General features: G+C 34.8%; 1 protein-coding gene across 1 annotated transcript in view; it reads left to right on the forward strand.

The window, feature by feature from the left end:
* The window catches only part of DYNC2H1 (dynein cytoplasmic 2 heavy chain 1), a 148,631-nt gene extending 130,000 nt beyond the window's left edge, over positions 1-18,631 (forward strand). The window contains exons 84-89 of the mRNA XM_026706904.2: positions 1,201-1,410; positions 1,618-1,707; positions 11,128-11,237; positions 12,218-12,299; positions 15,021-15,137; positions 18,342-18,631. Of these exons, the coding sequence (XP_026562689.1) occupies positions 1,201-1,410; positions 1,618-1,707; positions 11,128-11,237; positions 12,218-12,299; positions 15,021-15,137; positions 18,342-18,500 (768 nt within the window). The 3' untranslated portion in view covers positions 18,501-18,631. The remainder of the gene's footprint in view (positions 1-1,200; positions 1,411-1,617; positions 1,708-11,127; positions 11,238-12,217; positions 12,300-15,020; positions 15,138-18,341) is intronic.
* Positions 18,632-20,847: the final 2,216 nt, after the last annotated feature.

Genomic DNA, 20,847 nt, shown 5'->3' on the forward strand with positions numbered 1-20,847 from the left:
AAAACTCCTTAGCCGAAAATGTCACTCAGAACATGCCTATTCTGCCAGTTGGGAAGAGACCCATATGTAGCCATGGTCTGAAGCCATGAAAGGCTTTAAAAGTTACTACCAGCATCTTGAATTGCACTGAGAAGCACACTGGAAGCCAAAGATGCTTGCAGAGCAGTAAAGTAACATATGTATATATAAAAGAAACCTAATGCCTTTAACCACCCACACTATATTTGGAAGCAAAGAAGCTTTCAAAAAGACTTATTACAGGATATGGCTTTAACCGTCATAATCAGCACTTTGAATTTGGCAGAAAAACAAATGTTGTTTAACAAATACGATTATTATATAGTTTAAATCAGCAATTTCCACTCTAAATGTTTGGCAATTGAATTCTGCACCATTTCTAATTTCCAACCTCCTTCCAAGGCTGCCTAATAGAATGAACTTTCCAATAGCCTAATCTGATCTTCATTTAGAGTTACAGAAAAGCATGCCTTGTCAACGCTACCACTTGAGTACATGATATTAAGGCCAGGCTGAGGGAATGCTGTACCACCCAGAATAAGAAAAAAAAACATATTTCTCAAAATTGAGCTTCTGGGGAATTTTTTCCTGTCTTTATATATAATAGATAAGTTGTTTCTTCATAGTAATTGACAGAGTGGCCTTGAATTTAAGGGAGAATTCAATTAACCTGAGTTTAACCTTTGCAATTTATTGTCATATCATCTAATTTAGATTACCAAATTTTAGTTAATAATACAAAATCTTTAATTTTGAAGAGTATAATAACATCTGCTTCTTTTTGCTATTGTTTTCTGCTTGTTTCAAGGTCTTGTGCCCTCTTTCCTAGTTTGTTCATTATCACTGCAGCAATGCAGACATGTTCAATTCTGAGAAAGATATTTTTCCAAGATACTTAGATATATACATTGAAGGATATGAATTATGTAAATTACATACCCTCCCTTTCTGAGATCAGTATCTCCTCCCCCTCCTCCTCCTGCCATATCCATCATCGGACATGACTTTTGTCCAAACCAGTCCCTTAGATTTTAAAGCCATGATGTTCTTCTGCCTGTACCTCGTTTGCCTTCGGTCTTTCCTTGGAGGATCAGTATCTGTTTATATATATATATATATATATTTTCAAGGATGATCTCATCCAGCCTTTTAACTAAATATTGGTGGATTTTTGTCTTTTAGAATTCTAGTCTGATTCATCAGAAAGTGTCTTCTCCTTCTGAACGTCAAGGATCTCCAATCCTTTCATTCGTTATCTTAGAACAATTTAATGCCATTCGCTTAGTTCAAAGTATTCATCAGTCTCTTGCTGCTCTCAGTAAAGTAATTCGAGGAACTTCACTCTTAAGCTCAGAAGTTCAAAAATTAGCCAGCGCTTTATTAAACCAGAAGGTAAGATATTTCAATTCCCTGTGTACAACATGCATAATTCTTGAGTAAATAAAATAAACTTGAACCACATCTAATTGAGGAAGTATGAAGTTTACTTATTCATCAAAGGGGTAAAAAGCTTTCCTATCCACTGTGGAAATGCAGCCGAGATCGGTGAATTAGAACAATCAGCAAGATTTCTAACGATGATTCTTTTTTTTTTTTCAGTGCCCTTTAACATGGCAGAGCAAATGGGAAGGTCCAGAAGATCCTTTACAGTATCTGAGAGCTGTTGTGGCACGAGCACATGCTATTCAGGTAGTTTCCCATTGCAATATGATTCATTTTTTAAGTTTAGTAGGTTTATAATATGTGGTAACATTCATACGTATATGGTATCCTTGTTGTTTTTTTCACTTGCACCACTTCTTTTATAAAGCCAAATATAGGAATTGGCTCTTTTAATATATCACACAGAATGGTATGGGTTGTATGTTTTTATATTTGAATTCCTTTGGTACGTTATGGATAATAGTATAAAATGCATTTAGTTTTCATAAAGGATCAGTGATATCAGGCCGTTTTGTAGAAAAAGTAAGTTGGAAACTTTCAAAGCTTTCTCATCATTGTGCAAGTCTGACCAAGTCTGAATTTGCAAAAGTTGTCACTCGGAAGCTATCCACAGAAAAGAAAAGACACAGTGTAACAAACAATAGCAGCAGCCACAACACAAAATTCTATGCCTTCTGTTTTTTAATATTTCTCGATGTACAGTTTCCTTGATTAAAAGGAAACATGAGTGCTAACAAGAGCACACATCTGGAGTTACTGCTCATGTATTTGCCCTCTGTTTGAAAAGAGGCAACAGTAACCTTTTTCTTTGGTGCTGCGCTATGATTCTATATGTGTATTGAAGATTATATTCTGTGTGATGGACTGATATTTCAAGAGGAAAGAGCTCATGAGCATTTTAGCTGCTGGTGGCATTGTTTGGAATTAAAGGGCTAGGTATCTACCAGATGTTTGGGGATATAGTTCCCAATTACACTGGAAGAAGGACTGTTTTTCTTGTAAAGTTTATTCTTTTTTTAAAAAAAACCTCAAAGACAAAAGGAATAAAAGGCAATAAGGAAGATATTCAGAGCAGATTAATATGTACAATAAATTTTCCATTCTTTTGCTTATCTTTAATGTACAGAGTGATGTTGGCTCTGCATGGGCATACAGCTAAAAGAATACTGAAAAGGCCAATATTAGCCGTATGCTATTTATTTAAATATTCAAAGGCAGAGTATATAAAGCGCCTTGTTTTGCAGAATCTCTTTTCTCAACCATTTTCATTATTAGCTCCTTCTTACATGAGCTAAGTTTGCCCAACGTGAGACTAGAGAGCAACTTTCATTCCACATTGCCTCCCACTGTCACTGTGTACAAAACTAATTTGAATCATTGCTGTGTGCATAGTTGATACAAGCAGCTTTTTAAAATCTCGCCTTGGTCGTCATATTTTTTTCAGGGAGGCAATGAATTTACTTTTCTAGAGGCCCAGATCTGTTACCTTTGAATGAGGATAGAATGGTATATCTCTGACTCATTTTAACCATTCATACCAGTGGAATTGTAGTAGCAGTGCAGATACCCTAGCATGGAGTTGGTTTCACGCTTCTATAATGCTAAATTGGTAGATCTTTTTCTAGAACATATCTATTTGATGGCAAAATAAGGTTTCTTACTGACCCTAAATCCCTTTTAAAAGCGTGTCTAGGTGATAGCAACTCTTCAAAACAAAACAAAAAATCTAAAGTTAACTAGAGGATATGCTATGTGATGTGATTCATGTACTACTAAACTATTCCTGTCATTTTTAACTGGACGAAATGGTGCACCATAGGGCAAAACCTTTTGAACTAAGGTATCTTAAAATGGATTAATTTACAGAATGTGTCCAAAATCTAAGACCAAGGACTCTTGTGTAATTGAAATTTGGCAAATTTTACAAGACATTTTATGACATAAGCATTGTCATAAAACAGTTTTTGACATAATACAAACTGTCATAAAACATTTCCTGGGCTAATGCTTGATTGTGCTATACAGTTCAACTTGGGCTTTTTTTAAAGGCAGGTGCATCTCTGAATGTGTTCCAACTTTTCCTGAGAAGGCAGTACATTTAAAAGCTGTGTCATTTTTGGAGGCATTGAGGTATCTGGTTAGGAAATATCTCTGAAACGATGACTGAATGCGGGTATAGGTAAACCGCCCTAAATTACCCCATGATAAGATGGGCAGCCAATATAATTGTATAAACAAACAAATAAATGGATGGCCCAGAATGCATGAAAATGTCTTAAGGTTATTAACTTCATATCATTTTACATAGTATTGATTTTATATGTGTGTGTGTGTGTATGTATGTGTGTGTGTGTGTATAATACATCATAATCAGCAACATTAAGAAAACAAAAATAATTGGCTGATGTATTTCTGCTACTGTCCTTAAAATTGATTATGTTACTTGCACTATTTTGTCAATTTCAAATATACCTTGCTTAATTTCTGAATCATTAACATATTTTTATATTTCCTTTGAGCATCCTTGTAAAAAGACTACTATTAGGCATTAGGAAATTTCTTGATGGTATCTCTGTCATGATATTTTACCTTGTAAGCTTTTCCCAGTCTACCATATATTTTTATTGAATATTAGGTAATTAAATTCAAGGAAGTCATTCAGACCCATACATTTTCGCAAGTACTTTTATAATTTTTTTTAAAAAATAAATTATATATGGAATATATGCATTCTTTGCATAAAAATACAAATATGAACATTTCACACAATCAGATAACGTTTGTCATGAGTGAAAACAATGGTAACATTTTATTTCTTGTTTTCAAAAACACAAGTGAACTTATTTGTTTAAAATCAATGTTTTTGATATTATAAAATACCTTGACAGACTCTCTAATTTAAAGGCTTTGATTTAAAGATCTATTCACAACACGTCCCTGGACTCATACTGCATTTAAAAGTTATTATTGCCTGTTCCCAAATTCATTCACATAATAAACTCCCTACAATTATCTGTAGCGGATGGATATTGCATTAAGAAGTACTATAATAAAAGAGTATTTTAATTTTATTCTTTCATCTAAAATTGCTTTACTCTTGGGAACGCACAGTAAAATGAGAAATGCACTGGCAAATTAACATTTCAGGTTGTCATATTGCTAAGGATTATTAGAGATATTAGACAACTGTATGGACATGAAAATATATTAAACCTTGGGGAAGCTGTGTGACATTAGTACTTTGTATCTAATAATGTCACGATACTTGATAATAGCAAAGTTTGCAACCCTAGGAGCATATCTTGCACTGTTGCCTACAAATACTCCCCTTTATTGTTGTTAAGTGAAGACTACCTCACAAATGAAGGCGAAGAAGATACGTGTCCCAGGATAATGCTGCAGGATCTAATATGGATCATCATCAGGACCAGAGATTTTGTCTTCCGAGTTTTAGACTCATGCTGGAGCCCATCTTCAGGGAATTTTTCTCTAGGCTAAGGAAAAATTCCCTGAAAAGGGGCTCCAGCACAAGTCCCAAAAGCGCAGAAGACAAAACTTCTGGTCTCAGTGACTGACTCAGATTGGATCCTTCAGCATTATTCTGGGACACTTGTCTTCGCCTTCATTTATGAGGTATTCTTCGCTTAACCACAATAATGGGGAACAGAGTTTCCACTGCTCAGCAATGCAGTTATAAAGTGCAGTGTCACATGACCACATCACTTAGCAACAGCAATCCCAGCAGTTCCAATTTCTGTTGTTAAGTAAGGATTAGGGGCTGTTAAGATCTCCTCTTGCATTCCTCCCAGAGTCCTAACTTAATGGGGAAGCCGACAGGAAGCTGCAAGTCTTATGTAGCTTGCAAGCAGACCAGTGGGCAGGTAGGTGGATGCTTTAGTGCAAACACAGCCAAACTGAGAGTGGCTGCTGCAAGGGGCAGGAGATTGCACAGGTGGATGCTGTGACACTGCACTAGCGTGGCCAGGCAGATTAGCAGACATGCGTTGTGTGGGGAGAATGTGCTGTTGGAGGCCAGGTGACACAAAGTACATGATACCCAGGGTCTCTATATAGCAGTTTCTCAGGAGAAAAAGTGGTGGACGTGGGAATGATTTAACAGAAGTGACTTGGGATCTTCTCTGCTGGCTTCCTCATTTACTTTTCTTGTGGAAAGGAAAGTTGTAAATTATGATCACCTGACCAGGAGATCCTGCAATTAGAGTAAATGCAAGCTGCTTTCCAAGAGTTCAGGTTGTGATCACATGACTTCAGGGATGCTGGGATGGCTGGAACTTAAAGGACTGATTATAAGTATAATTCATTCAGTGCCATTGTAACCTTCAAGTGGTTACTGAACAAGTAATCATTATTTAAGAACTATCTGTATTCTTTATTATATACAGTACTTTGGAAAATGCTGTTCATTGCTGGGTAAAGATAATGTTCTTATGTCGTGGGATAATCTAGTCCCTTCCTTCTTTTTAAGCAGGAAGCAATTTTGAGTTCTGAAACCTTTTAAGAATAAGTTTGTACTGTTTTGCTTTTCTTGCTTTAGTTGTAAATTGGACGCTCGGTTCATCTCCCTAATTAGATAAATTATTTGTTTGTTTATATGTTTGGGGAAACTGGAGGAAGCATCTCTTACCAACAGGTATGCTCTGCTACAATAATTGCTATAATTTAATAGTAGCAGGAACACTATACCATGGAAGAAGAGAGCTCAATAGATAGAAAAGCAGTCGTAGCAGAAGGTTCTCATCATCTATGAAATAAACTTTCTAGAAAAATATGACCAATCTCTTAGAGATGTTATGTATTCCAGTTCTCATTTTCTCATATTCTTATACCTTCTATTTCATTTTATTTTTTTCCTAGCTTATTCATTTCCTTTTATAACCATCTGATAACCATCACACCAATTTTCCTATTGCTACATTACATTCATCCTTCCACATCCTTGCAAAAAAAGTTATCTTACACTAGCAAGTACCTTGGCTTTGTCTGAATTGTTTTCTATCATTAGCATTCATCTTTCTTGTACAGAATTCTAATACAAGGGCTTCCATTGATGCTATAATGTTAAAATCATGGACACACAGTGATATTGTGTCAGAGCTGGTAAAAACTGTATAAATGTACAGGCAGGTGCATTATGTTTGTGTGTCAGAAAAGACTAACCTTCATCCCAATACCTTTGAACTATACAGTTTTATAATGAAATAGATTATCATTGGTCTTGCAAAGAGTGGGGGTTGCTATATCTTTGGGAGTAATAGTTTTCATTCAGAAATCTCATTTGAAGCTCCATTACCTCTAAGGTTTTCTTGGATGGAAAACTGGTGCTACTATCTTACATGATGCATTCAATGAAATCCCAGAGGCACTGAGTATTTTGGAAACGGCCTTTATTGAGGCTAAGCCAACAATGTATTACTACCATAAATTTAAAAAATTCACAGAAATAAATGGCGATAATATACAAGACATTTGTAATAGAGTATCCATATTGCCCATCCCGTGGTTTCAAGTTCTGAGGTATAGAAAATCACACATATGACCCTGGAAAAGGAAGGTGACAACTAGAAACTGGAAAACATGGCTTAAATTTGGGGAAAGAAGAGTATGTTAGAAAGAATCTTAAACTGGCTCTACCTTAACTCTCTCTGGTATAAGAGAAAAGGAATAAAAACACAGTTAAGCTTTCAAGACTAATATCAATTCTTCAAGATAGGTCAGGAAACAGACTCCACAAGAAATACTAGAATCCTACTGGAATCCTACTTTTGACACAGGCTATGATAGCGGAATGTTTTTTTGAGGCACGGTAGCTTAGTGGCTTAATGTTGCTGGAGAGGGTCTCTGCTCCAGAGGTTCAAGCCCTAGCACTGTGTGGCTGGGGGAGCTCCCAGTCCACCTTGCATGTTCTATGCAAGTAGATAAATAGATACCACTTCTATGGAGACAAGTTGTTGCTCAGTGCAGGCAGTCTAGTTCCTGCCGGCTCTCAACCTTCCCACTTGCAGTGCCCATTTAGGAGGGGAGACTAGGATGCTGCTGCAGGAAGAGCCACTCATCTTTTTTACTGGTACGAAGCTAGCTCCCCCTCTTGTGGTACATCATGGGAAGCGCGCAAGTGTGTACTTGACAGAGCTGGTAAACAGGCAATCAAACTAATACTCTGCAGTAGAATTGGAGTCTCCTGGCTAATGTAACAACACCAGGTTATTATTATTATTATTATTATTATTATTATTATTATTATCATCATTATTAATGAATATATCTTTTCTTTTATGTATACTGAGAGTATTTGCACCAAGACAAATTCCTTGGCCAATAAAGAATTCTTCTATTCTATTCTATTGTAATAATAATAATAATAATAATAATAATAATAATAATAATAATAATAATAATAATAATATAGAATGTTTTAAAACCTGGCTCTCTTTTAAATGGGGTTTTGCTAACTGTCACATTCCTTTTCAATATCTGTGGGGTTTTTTACACTTTTATGCTATAGTTATAAACTATATAATTACATGTAAAATATGTCAGTATGTAAAATCTTTTGTGAAATGCTACGTGCAACAATTTTAAGCTTCAGTTAAATTATTTTACATAGAATGATGTCCAGGCCGAATACACACATCTGATATTTTGCCTTCTAAGACAGGAAAAAGGGCTACATAGTAAGCCTTTTGGTTTTTAAGATACTTTAAAAAATGGTGCAGTATATTGCTTCAAAGAATAATCTAATCCTTTTGCTCATTGTATTTTCCCATATCTAATAACTAAAAGTGAGCTATTAGAAATGAGCTATTATTAGAGCCATGGTGGCACAGTGGTTAAAATGCAGTATTATAGGCTAATTCTGCTGACTGCCAGCAGTTCAATCCTGACTGGCTCAAGGTTGACTCAGCCTTCCATCCTCCCAAGGTCAGTTAAAAGAGGACCCAGATTGTTGAGAATCAATATGCTGACTCTGTAAACCGCTTTGGGAGGGCTGAAAATCACTGTGAAACAGTATATAAGTCTAAGTGGTATTTCTATCAGAAGAGACAGGCAGACAGACAGACATGGTTTTAAAATACTAGCTACCATGTAATTCACTCTTTATTAAACAAGGAAATTACAAAATAATTACTTCAGATTTGAAAACAGGCTGCTGTTGTTAATCGTTACAGTCTCTTAGAATTTAACTGAATATAATTGCTTGCCCATGGATGCCTGGAATACCTGAATTCAATGTTTATTTGAATACACTAGTAAAATGAATATATTAATCTGAAATTACAAATGACTCTAATGACCACTTTGACACCGAACACTTTACTTCATGCTATCTTTCTGGTTGAAGGACTGCAATTACTGCCATAATATAGCAGGAACTGATAAATCATTGAAAGAAACATGCAGATATGGCCAAGCAGAATTAGGGGTATTGGGAGAGAACACTGAGATCACTCATAATTATCTGGGAGAAACATTTGTAATCTATATTGTGACACATAGAAAGGGCATTTGATTAAACTGCTCTGTCTCAAAAAAAAAACAAAAAAAAAAAACAACCAACCCAGCAATGTGGGGAGTTATTGTGATAGAACAACAAATTATATAGTTTATTTAGTGGTATTATCACTTCAGTGGCCTTTCTCCCCATGATTCACATGGTGGTAGCAATATCTTTAATAAGAGTGTTTTTATTAATTTATCTCAGTCTCTTTTTACAATTTTGTCATTTGCAATAGACCTTCAACAGTAGAACTAGAAAGAGATTTATAGTACAAGGAAGATTTGCGAATTCTCTGGTGTTATTAGGCTAAAAGGTTCTATCTGAAATCAAACGTGATAAGGAATGTTTAAATAGAAATGGCATGTTTGCCTTCATCTTGGATAATGAACTTTTTTTTATAGGGGAATAATATGGTTATCTCAATTTAAATAGTGGCATACAAATTCAAAAAAATAATAGAATGTGATCGATTGGAAAATTGTCGGGTTTTAGGCAAAGTTATTTTGAAGGAAGACAGTAAATTGTTGGAAAAAATGCTATATGAAACTCTTGGGTTTTTTTCCCCCATTAAGTTCTTATGAAATACAAAGTGTATCTATGCTAGGATTGGAAATATTCAGCAAAACACTGGCAAAAGATGTATGTGACACATTCCTAAGAAACACACAAGATGGAACCTAAAAATTTTCCATAGGTTGAAATAGTGATTTAAAATTTCATGGATATTAAGTTTGCTCATATTTACTGCCAGCCCAAAGGTTTCTGTATTAGAAACATGCTTTGAACAAGTTTGGATTTTAGATTATTACATAATTAATTTTATTTCATAAGCTTGGAGAGGTTGCTATACAGGTAGTCCTGAAGTTACAACAGTTCATCTTGGGACTGTTCAAAGTTACAACAGCATTAAAAAAAGTGACATGAATGTTTTTCACAGTTATAACTATTGCAACATCCCCACAGTCACATGATCAATATTCAGACACCCAGCAGCTGACTCATATTTATGACGATTCTAGTGTTTAGGACTTCATGATGAATTTATAAATGGTTTTCATTTTGCAATAAATATGTTGCTTTAAAATTCAATTTTTGTAACCAATACCACTGTTTACATACACTATATTAAATTAATAAAAAGAATTTATTATAACCATTTTAGTCTTTTTTAAAAAAAATATTATTTGGGCATGATATATATTTAAAAGTTATGTGACTTTGTGTTTTTCATAAAACATTCCAAGTTCAAAAACAACATATATTGCTTTATCATAATCATTCTAGCCATTATCTATCCACTGTAGGATACAAGCCTATTCCACGTGTTTTCAACCAATATTTGTTTATCAAATAATAAACTGTTTATTTTTTGATAAGATTATTCATTATCCTTAATTTCATACATAAAAATTTAGTGACTTATTTGCTTTATGTCCAATGGTATCATGTGTATTATGTAGCAGAATGATCCATTATTTTTTAAGTTGAATATATGATACAATTATGTTCAGTAAAACTTACTCAGAGTCAGACACAATATTGCACTGTCCATTTAAGAACAGTTGAATATATTTTATGGTAAACTAAGAAATTATGTGTTTGTCCAATGCAGACACATCAAAAGTAGTCTATTTAAATTTGTAACTTACAGTTCTGATTAATTGGTTTCCCTATGTCAAATCCATTTTTTTTTCTTTGTACAAAGCTATGTGTGATGGCATGTGTGCTGGCAGGTTTTTGACTGGCATTTATCTGGTTTATAAATCTCATTCCATCATGAAATGAGGTAGATGGCATTTATGTATAATACATTTCCTTTCTGATATCTCCCAAATTGGGATTTATGAATAAAACAAGGTGTCCATTCCCTTCACATGATGACCAGAAATTGTTTTTGGAACCGTATTAATAATAAAGCCTATCAACACTGTGCATCATGTTCCTCGATATCATTTTTGTCACATTCTTGACTTGCAAAATAATTTATCCAATCAGTTTTGAACTACGTTGTCACTTGCCTCTAAAGTCACAGTCCTTATTATTCCATATTAATTCTCACTGAATTCCTCAGAAAATGCTGGATAGGCACTTGAATGTGTTAAGTTAGCTAGATTTTTTCCTCTTAGCATACACTGCTATTATCTTTCTAGAATTGGGTGAGTAAAGCAGAAAATCAAACCTTACTTTTGGATACTCTTGACCTGTCGGAACTCTTCCATCCAGATACATTTTTGAATGCCTTAAGACAAGAGACTGCAAGGTAGGAGAATTGATGGCTGTTGCATGTCATATATGAGTCTCTCAGTACTACTGCTTCTCTCTACTGTTCTCTCATTTCTCACCTTCATTGTCTATAGAAGACTATGTTATAGGATTGTCTTCTGTAGGAAGTCCAATTGGTCCTCTCTTGTGTTTTTTGGCTTTATGTAAAGAACATTTTTGGTGCCAAAGCTTTTCATCTACTTCCATTAAATCTGTTTTGCCGCTAGTACTTTTTGGTTTTATTATCCTCTGCAATCTGTTCTTTTGATGTTTATCTTATGTCATAATTTTTAGTTTTAAATATTGAGTCCTTTCTAGCGAAAAAAAAAAAAGCTTACACATTTCCTAAAATAAATCAGATCTATTTAACTTGTTAACCTGATGACAAATATGATGCTTTAGGAAAGAGGTTTTGCAAGTCTGCAGCTCAACATTTGTTCCTAATAACATGGTAGTCTTTCTAGAAGTAAATTTAGTGCCACAAAGTATTGTGTACAAGCAAAATTCAATGCTAAAAATGCTCAATGATTCTAATTTCTAGCATTGGTGCAAAAAACAACAACACTGTAAATAGCATCCAAAGAGATATTAACAGAATGATTTGGCCGATGTCGAATATAAGAAACACTCTTAGGGGAATGTAAGAACAAACATTGGGTTTGAGGGATAAACATGGAACATTATCTGTTTAAACTAAAAATAACTTCTGCTTACACTAGAAAATGATTTCTACTTATTCATAAATAGCATCACATTCTTTTTAAGCATAAAATAATATTATTGAAGACAGTGCAGCATCTAATTTTCATTAATCCAAATGTTATACTATTTTAGGAATGCTAGGAGTGGGAGTGGGGTGGATTGCTTTAGGAAATCTGGTTCACTTAATCAGCAGCTCTTTTAATGTATAGAGATAATATATGGTTTGTTTCATTTCAAATAAACTATTTATATTTTCATTTTATTATTACGTTCCAGAGTAATGACTTGTTCTGTGGATAGTCTAAAATTTACAGCATCCTGGAAAGGTCAAATAAGAGAAGCAAAGCTCCAAGTTCAGGTAATCAACCTGTTGAAATTATACTAGCTGCGCCTTTTATAGGCTTATAGATCTATAAATAAATATAGTCAAATATTTATTCTTTTGTTTCATTAAATGCATAGCTCACCCCATTCCAACCTCAAAGAGAACCTAACAGAATATTAATTATCTGTTAATTTGTTACCTGTATAAATATAAAATGATATGTTACTTGTCCTTTGCTATTCTATCCACATTGCTCCTTTTTCATTGATTTTATCAATGATCTCTTAAAGTTGTCTATATACTTTCTGAAGACAAATGGGTAAAGGTTTAGTGAAGGAGTTCTCTGTAAAATATCACAAACACCTTGCTTTTGTGCAAGTGATATTATGCATTTTAGAAAAAGCCTGACCAAGGAAATAATTGGAGTGTGGGGAGTTTTCTAAAAAGTGAGCAATTCCCAATAGAAACATTTTCAGCTTAACTAGCAGGGATAAAATTATTTTTAAAGGTGTTTAAAGAGGAAAAAATATCCTCTTTATCACTGGCTGGTAATAGAAATTGATGAAGTTTGTACTTTACTATACAGTTATTTAATTTGTCCTGCTGAACACAATGAACAAATAGACCTAAATAGATTTGGCCTACATTTTGCAAATCAATTCTTCAATTAAAAGTTCTTTTACTTTATTGAATATTGAACTTTAAGTACCAAAAGAACCTTGTAAAATATTTGCAAAAATATAGAAATTAATGTTTCAGTCATTTAGATTTCAAATACAACATTACTATTTGACCTTTAAAGGTCCGCTGTCATTTCTGGAAGAAAATTTGAAATGCATGTGCACATTAAAGTAGGCACACTGAACCAAGTTTACAACTTGGCCCAGAGATATCACCATCCTTGAAATGGTTGATTAATTCAACCAATAGCCTCAAGACCTGATTACGAGAATAATTTCTTCCGGAAATGACAATGATAAATTTTATTCAGAATCAATTTGTATATAATTAAATCTTATTTAAATACATTTAGAATTGCTTGTAAAAGAAACCGTTACCCATCAATGCATGTGAAAATGCATTTTTTGATTTATTAACATAAACTCATGCCTCTTGTGATATCTTAAACCATTGGGAATTGAGGAGGAAATGCTTTGAAGAATATTTTTAAAATGTTATGAATTCAGGGTTTAGGGACCTAATCAGAAGAAATAAAGTCTGGATGCATTTAATTGTGAATTTAAATACACGTAATATTTAAAACTTAGATATTTTTTCTTCCTTGTTTTGATGTCCACCTGCCTGTGCATATAGTTAATCTAGCAGGGGTGTCAAACTTGCAGCCTACAGGCTGGATGTGTCATGCACAGGCCACACCTAGCCCAGTTCCACAGGGGGGAAAAACATTGCAAACCAACATGGGACAGCAGCGTGACACCGCAAGTTTGACTCCTGTGGTCTAGAGCAGTGGTCACCAACCAGTGGGCTGGGGACTACTGGTGGTCTGCAAGAAAATTTTGGTGGTCCGTAGAGAAATTTCACCCCCAAAGCACCCCGCCAAAGCAATTAATCCAGGCTATGCCGCTCACATGACCTGCGGGAACACAAGGCTTGCGCCGCTTGCATTGCAAACAACACGAGGTAGTGAGGGGAGGGGAGAAAGGGCAGAGGGAAGAACTTGCCCCACTCACCCCACACACTTCACTTGGCCACCAGGCTGTTTTCTTCCACTTCTTTATTCTTCTGCTTTTGGCTGCATGCATGGTCTCTGATCCACGGGATTTAAAATTATGAGTTTGGTGGTCCTTGAGGTCCAAAAGGTTGGCGACCCCCAGTCTAAAGTATGCAACTTTCATGTTTACAACAAGTTAGATAGTAGCAGGGGCCTGCATGTGTATTCACTTCTATTATTCCATTCTCATATATCAGGAGACATTAGGCCAGGAATATCTGCCCATCACTTGTCCCAGCCAAAGGCAGAAGACAACTATCATACCAAGGCTTGAGTTAAAACTAAAATATCAAGGAATCTGCCCCTATATTGTGAGAAAAAATTATATTTGGGATTAGTACAGATGCTGTAGTCAGTGTTACCATTGAATTCTGTAGATCCAGTTTTTTCACTAAAACTAAAAATAAAGCAATTTTGCCTTGAAATATATTGCTATTAAGATTAATTCCTAAAATCAAAACAAAACATGTTTCTCATTGCACTATGTTCCCAACAGAAGAAATAAAGGGGACAGTATTTCTTGTAAGTCTTTGTTTCTTCATGGAGTTTAAATCCCTTTATTTGGCCTGTTGCTTAAAGAGAGAGAGAGAGAGAGAGAGAGAGAGAGAGAGAGAGAGAGAGAGAGAAGAAAAAACTTTATTGACCTATAAAAACTATTCTTTGAAAGCTGTCAGACTGTCTGTCTGCTGTGGGATTTATTTCTTCTGTTTCTCAAGCATTGTTAATACATGTTTATGTGAGTCTTACTGCTCTATTCTGTAATTCTAATATATTGATACCTGCTGCTGACCTAAGTATTGATGCCAATAATATTTTCTCTACCATGATAAAGAATACAATTTCAAACTATAGGATATGTGTTCAAAAGCATAGTTTTCAAACAACAATCTCCTTGATTCTTCTTTAATAATCTTCCATAGATATTGTTATTTATCTAGAGAACTGGGTTTTAACATGTCTAAATACAATGTAGTCACTGCTCACATTTTAGCCAAATTGAACATTTTGTGATTCCATGACAGATTAGTGGCCTTCAATTGGAAGGCTGTAGTTTTGATGGAAATCGACTTTCTGAAAACCAACACAACTCATCCAGTGTTTCAACTGTTCTGCCTTGTTACATGGCCTGGATTCCTCAGGTAGGTTATTTTTAAGGGCTCAAAATGATAAGCTTGCAATTACATTTTTTTTCAGCATTAGGTTTTCAGTAGTTGTCTGATACACTTCATAAAATATGTGAAGAATCATTGCAGGACTAGGGGTGACATGATAGCTGTATTCTAATATTTGAAGGGCTGTCACAAAGAAGAAGGAGTCACCCTATTTTTCAAAGCATCTGAAGACAGGACAAGAAGGAATGGATGGAAACTAATCAAGGAGAGAACTAATCAACCTAAAACTAAGGAGAAATTTCCTGACAGAACAATTGATCAACGGAACAACTTCCCACCAAAAATTGTGGATGCTCTAACACTGAAAGTTTTTAAGAAGAGATTGGAAAATAATTTGTCTGAAATGATACAGGGTTTCCTGCCTAAACATGGGGTTGGACTAGAAGACCTACAAGGTCCCTTCCAACTCTGTTATTCTGTTAACCTTTCAGAAGTAATCCAAAGCAGATTATTATTTTTTCTGACAGATACTAACATAGCATGATTGCACATGGGATAAGGTGGATTGGGCCAGTGGTGGGATTCAAATTTTTTACTACCGGTTCTGTGGGTGTGGCTTGGTGGGCATGGCAGGGGAAGGATACTGTAAAATTTCCAGTCAGAGATGGTATTTGCCGGTTCTCCAAACTACTCAAAATTTCCGCTACCGGTTCTCCAGAACTGATCAGAACCTGCTGAAAACCACCTCTGGATTGGGCCCCTTTAGCTTTCATGAGAGGGATCTTTGAACTTTCCCCTTATAAACCTTCTGTACCCTCCCAAAACTTTGGAGAAGAGCTGATTCAACAATGCTGCAACCAACTGTTTTTTTCCAGAAAATTTCTTTTCTGCCCTTGTTTACTCAGAAAGTGGCAATTGGCAATCTTCCTTCCTTCAGATACTGATGAAATTGAAAGATGTCTGCTCCTTTTGTTCAGAATGACTATCACTAATTTTTTAAGAATGCAAGTCCATAAAGAGAGAAGAAAAAGAGACCACATTAGAATGCAGTTGAAAAGATCAAACAGGGAAAGAACAAAAAGGAAAGGAAGAGTAATCACTTCTGAAAAGATTGATTTTCTTTCATACAAACAAGTAGAACAAGTTCTTAGATGTGTCAAACCCAACAACATACTTGGGCCTTAAAATCCATGAAGCAAGAACTACATTGATTTCAGGAAGGTATCTTTCATACATATCTTGAGTAATCAAAGAATCCTGGAAACATTTAGGAGGATTTTTCCTCTTCTTATTTATACTGAGTTAATTAAGTCTCTTTGGAAGAATTTTCCCTTTATTTTTACTCTTAAAATAGAACGAAGAAGAAATAAAGGAAAAAAGCTGAAAGAAAAGGAGCGATACAATAATGACTATTGATTTATTTAAGATACTTTTTAAAAGATTCCTGGTCACTTCAGCTAAGATGTTATTTATAGGATAAGCTGTCAGTGTTTAGGTCTACTTTCATTCCTTTCCCAATGTGTCTCACATCAACACCTCCTTTCATAGTCATAAAAGGAAAGTGAATCTACACCACATCGAGCTCTATTGGCCCACTTCTCTCTAACCTGAGTTTCTGAAGGTTCTTGTTTTCTAATTTGTCTTTCACCAACCCTGACAAAGAGTTAGACAATAACAAAGAAAAATAACAAGTGTAAAATGGAGCCATTCCTTAAAACTCTCCAGCTATGTCTCCAGCTATACATTCTATCAAACATATACTAACCTTTCTACATTGAAAAATATATGAAGAATTCCATACAGTTAATTTAGCAAAGAAAATTGTCCATACAATAGAAATCATTATATAAAACATCAGCATAAAAAAAATACTTTTTCCTGATCCAGTTCTATTAAATATTCACAAATTCTTACATTAGCCTCCAGAACAAACATTACTGCTGCCAAGTTGTCAGAGTGACAAATGAATGAATGCTGTTAGACTACAGTTCAGCAATTTGTCCACCTACAAAAACTAAGCTTTGTGTGCATATTTCCTTCAATCCTAATTTTTACACTTTTCAGGGATTAATGACATGGTTCTCATCATTAACTAAATTTCTCAGGCCTGTGTGAATTGAATCCTATATGGAGAGGTATTTGTTTAATATTTATGTGCTATAGTCATTTGCAAAAACGTGTGGTTTTCAGGAGTTCAGAACACACTACTCAGGTGAAATAAAGTTTATTGCAACATAAAAAAATAAAATTATGATATATTAAAAAGACCCCATAGAAAAACATATACAGGAAAATCAAAAATCAGGCTGCATAGTTTGTTATACAAAGTGTGTTACATTTTTGAATTGTTTGCCATTTTCTTCCAAACCTTTCCTCATGTGTGCATGACTTTTGATTATTTCTAAATACAATAACTTTAGTGAAATTAATTTTTTAACAAAGGCCTACAGGCCAGACCTTTGTTCCCTTTCTTGTAATTGGAAGCTGTCAAAGAAGAAAAGCTCATTTATACATCACATTGACACAGGAAAGATTCTTTACAGAGATCAGTCTTTAGCAGGTCTTAAAGGCCATTTCACGGTTGACACCAACCAGATATTGTGAGGGAGAGCATGACAATAGAGATATTTTGAAACCGAGTGTAGCAGTAGGGAAGCCTTGCCTGCAAGTAATTTCACAGATAGCATTCTGTGAATCGTAGTACAAGCAGCAGGATATCTTCTGATTATCTTATCCTGATCTGCATGAGGATAGGGAATTTACCAAGCATTGGTCTGAAGTTATTTTGGACCTTATAAGGTGAAAGCAAAATGTTTATGCTTGCTCAGCAGCTAATAGGCAGCCCTGCTGTTTCTTCCATGCAATGAGTATTAGTTAGTTTGGCCCTCCAGTCCCTCACTTGTTGCAGCTTCAGGATCATTCCTCAACCCCATCCCAAGTTCATTTTAGAAACCTGGCATGAGATTATAGGCAGAATTGTAGGTTATTTCAGGGAATGTCTTTGACTACTAAGCCTGTTTATACAGAATTGAAATGATCACAATTAGGTTCTAGTCCTACCTCATTAGGACCATGCAGAACAATCCTGCTCCATTTTCTCAGAAGTAATTTCCACGCAGTTAGGAGAATTATCTGAAAGCTTTATATATGCATGTTTGTGTGTGCGTGAGAATGAATGAAAATGATTGTAACCATATCTTCTCATTCAAATGGTTGATTCTTTGTTGACAGAATACTTATGGGCCCTATTCCCCTGAAGAGTGCATCTCTTTGCCTGTTTACACTAGTGCTGAAAGGGATTGTGTGGTGACAAATATTGATGTCCCATGTGGAGGGAATCAAGATCAGTGGATCCAATGTGGCGCTGCTTTATTTCTGAAAAATCAGTAAGAAGAAGCTGCTGCTAGCCATCAGGTTTGATTTAGGTGTTGTCAAAAAAAAGAGTATATGCTTTCTCTGATAATTTAAAACTAAAATGTGGGAAATCTTAGACTTGATACAGAACAGTGCATTACAAATAGTACACTGTGGATTTACAGTAGAACTAAAAGGTGAATTAACATTTATTTTCAATAGATAAGCTGAAAAAACTAGCTGAAAACTTACACAATTACCTGGGGTTTTTTCCCCACTAGAACTTGAATAGTTCAGTAAATTATTCCCACCATGTGCAATCCATTAAATTATGATACTATGCAATCTTGACTTGTTTTGTGTGTACGTTCACTATTAAATGATTAGACACTGTAAAGCACCAGTATGGGAGATTCCTCCCATCAACCTGGCAAATTTATTATCTGTCCTTTATGTACAGTATGTATTGTAAACATCCAAGCTTCTGGATAAAATCTGAAGGTTGTAATACTCTGTATTTCTAGGTACTTGTTTCTATAATTTTTTTTCTCTCAGCTTTTACTATGTGTATTTTTTCATTTTATTGTTGTTTTTATTATCTTCATTTTTTTCAACTTCCAGATTTTCATTCTGCTTCAGGTTGTACATAATTTTTGGAATTGAAAAGAGAAGTTCCTGCTATTAAATAAAAGCAAATTATACTGAAATATATTTATGGAATATATATAATTTTCATTGCTCTCATTAAATACATTTTAGTTTTTCAAAGTCATTTTGCCTTGTGTGTTACTTGTGAATAAGCTAAATCAGTTTTCTATGTATTAAAATTGTTCTGGTCTCTTGTATGAGAGCCCTGCTTTAGGCATGAAAGATGGATATTTGACCTTGGGTCACTATGGTTAGTCACTCTCTTTCAGCTCAATCTACTTCATAGGGTTGTTATTGGGAAAAGAGGTGGAGGAAGCACAAAATATATTGGCCCAAAATCACTCAGTCAGCTCTCACTTCTTTAAATTCATTTCATAGTTCCTTTGGTTCTTGATCAATGAAGAACTCAAAATAATATGTAATATCCTGCTTGGAAATGGTGTATCAAAATTGTATTGTGATTGACTTTCCAGAAGAGCACAGTTTACCTCTACCTCAATTAAATTGTTTTCAGTTAAAGCCCAAATACACCTGCTATATAAGACTCAATTGAGACCATAAAACAGCACGATTAACTTAGAAAGCATTCAAACAAAATCTCTAAGAAACATTTTTCCATTTTATCTGTTGTGTTCCAATACTGTATTTCAACAGGAAGCAGAAGTTAGTAAACTTGACTCTAGTTTCTGGATAAATAACCTTACCTATTGATTAAAATTATTGCACAACTCTAGTGTATTGGCCTACCTAACATTGGCAAATAATTTCAAATCTTCTTGGGAAATAGTTACTTTAAAAAAAACCTGAGCCCTTTGATCCTCCAGTGATTTTTATCGTAACCTTAGGTTCAGGTTAACCTAGATCAATATTAAAGCAAAGTATCTTAAGTGTAGAAGGACAAATAGAAACTTATAAGAATCTTATCACCTATACCAGCTTCATATTCATATTGTACTATAGTCCCCAAATTCAGAAGAGCCTTAACCCTATCTTGATTTAATGCCCTCCTCACAGCTGTTTTGAAAGAGAAATCTCTTTTTCTTGAAGAGGGAGACCACATTTCTCTAGGCCTCCACCATCTCCTCAGTTTTCCAGGAGATCCCACCTCAGTCTTTTGAAAGAAAAGTATATTACTATACAATATATTACTAATATATGATTTTTCCCGACCTGTGTATTTTGAATTAAAATATATTAAAGTTGAACCATTCCATTTTGAATACACAATGCCTCGTATTTGTTTCTTCGTTTATATAAGTATGTTTGATATTTGTAATTCTGGGGGTGGGGTGGAGGGGAGGCTTTTGGTACTTAAAATGGGCTGTTACGGTCCTTCTGGTAGAGTCCCAGATGCTGGGGAAGTCTTGAACTAGTCTTCTAGACTGTGAGAGTCCAGATGGCAACTAAAACCTAGTAAGCTGGAATTGCTATTTGTCCAGAAACTACCTACTCCAACACTGGTTATTACTTTGGATGAGGAGTCCAGGACTTGGGTTTCCTCCTAGCCTTCAGTTCCTACTGAAAGTATAGATGGAAAGTCACAATAAAAAAAGGATTTGCTTTCAATCAGAGACTTCAAAATGGTCCAAACAGAATGATTCATGTTCAAAGTAGTATCTCAAGTACTATCAAAGTATCTCAACAAGAAGAAAAAGAAAGAATGAGAAATATAAACCATATAAGGTAAAATAATTTAAACACAGGGTAGTATTTTGTAGGATGAGTTTAAAATTGG

Source organism: Pseudonaja textilis, chromosome 7 (genome assembly GCF_049901715.1).
Source record: "Pseudonaja textilis isolate UNSWEBS1 chromosome 7, rPseTex1.2, whole genome shotgun sequence".
Taxonomy (NCBI): Eukaryota; Metazoa; Chordata; class Lepidosauria; order Squamata; family Elapidae; genus Pseudonaja; species Pseudonaja textilis.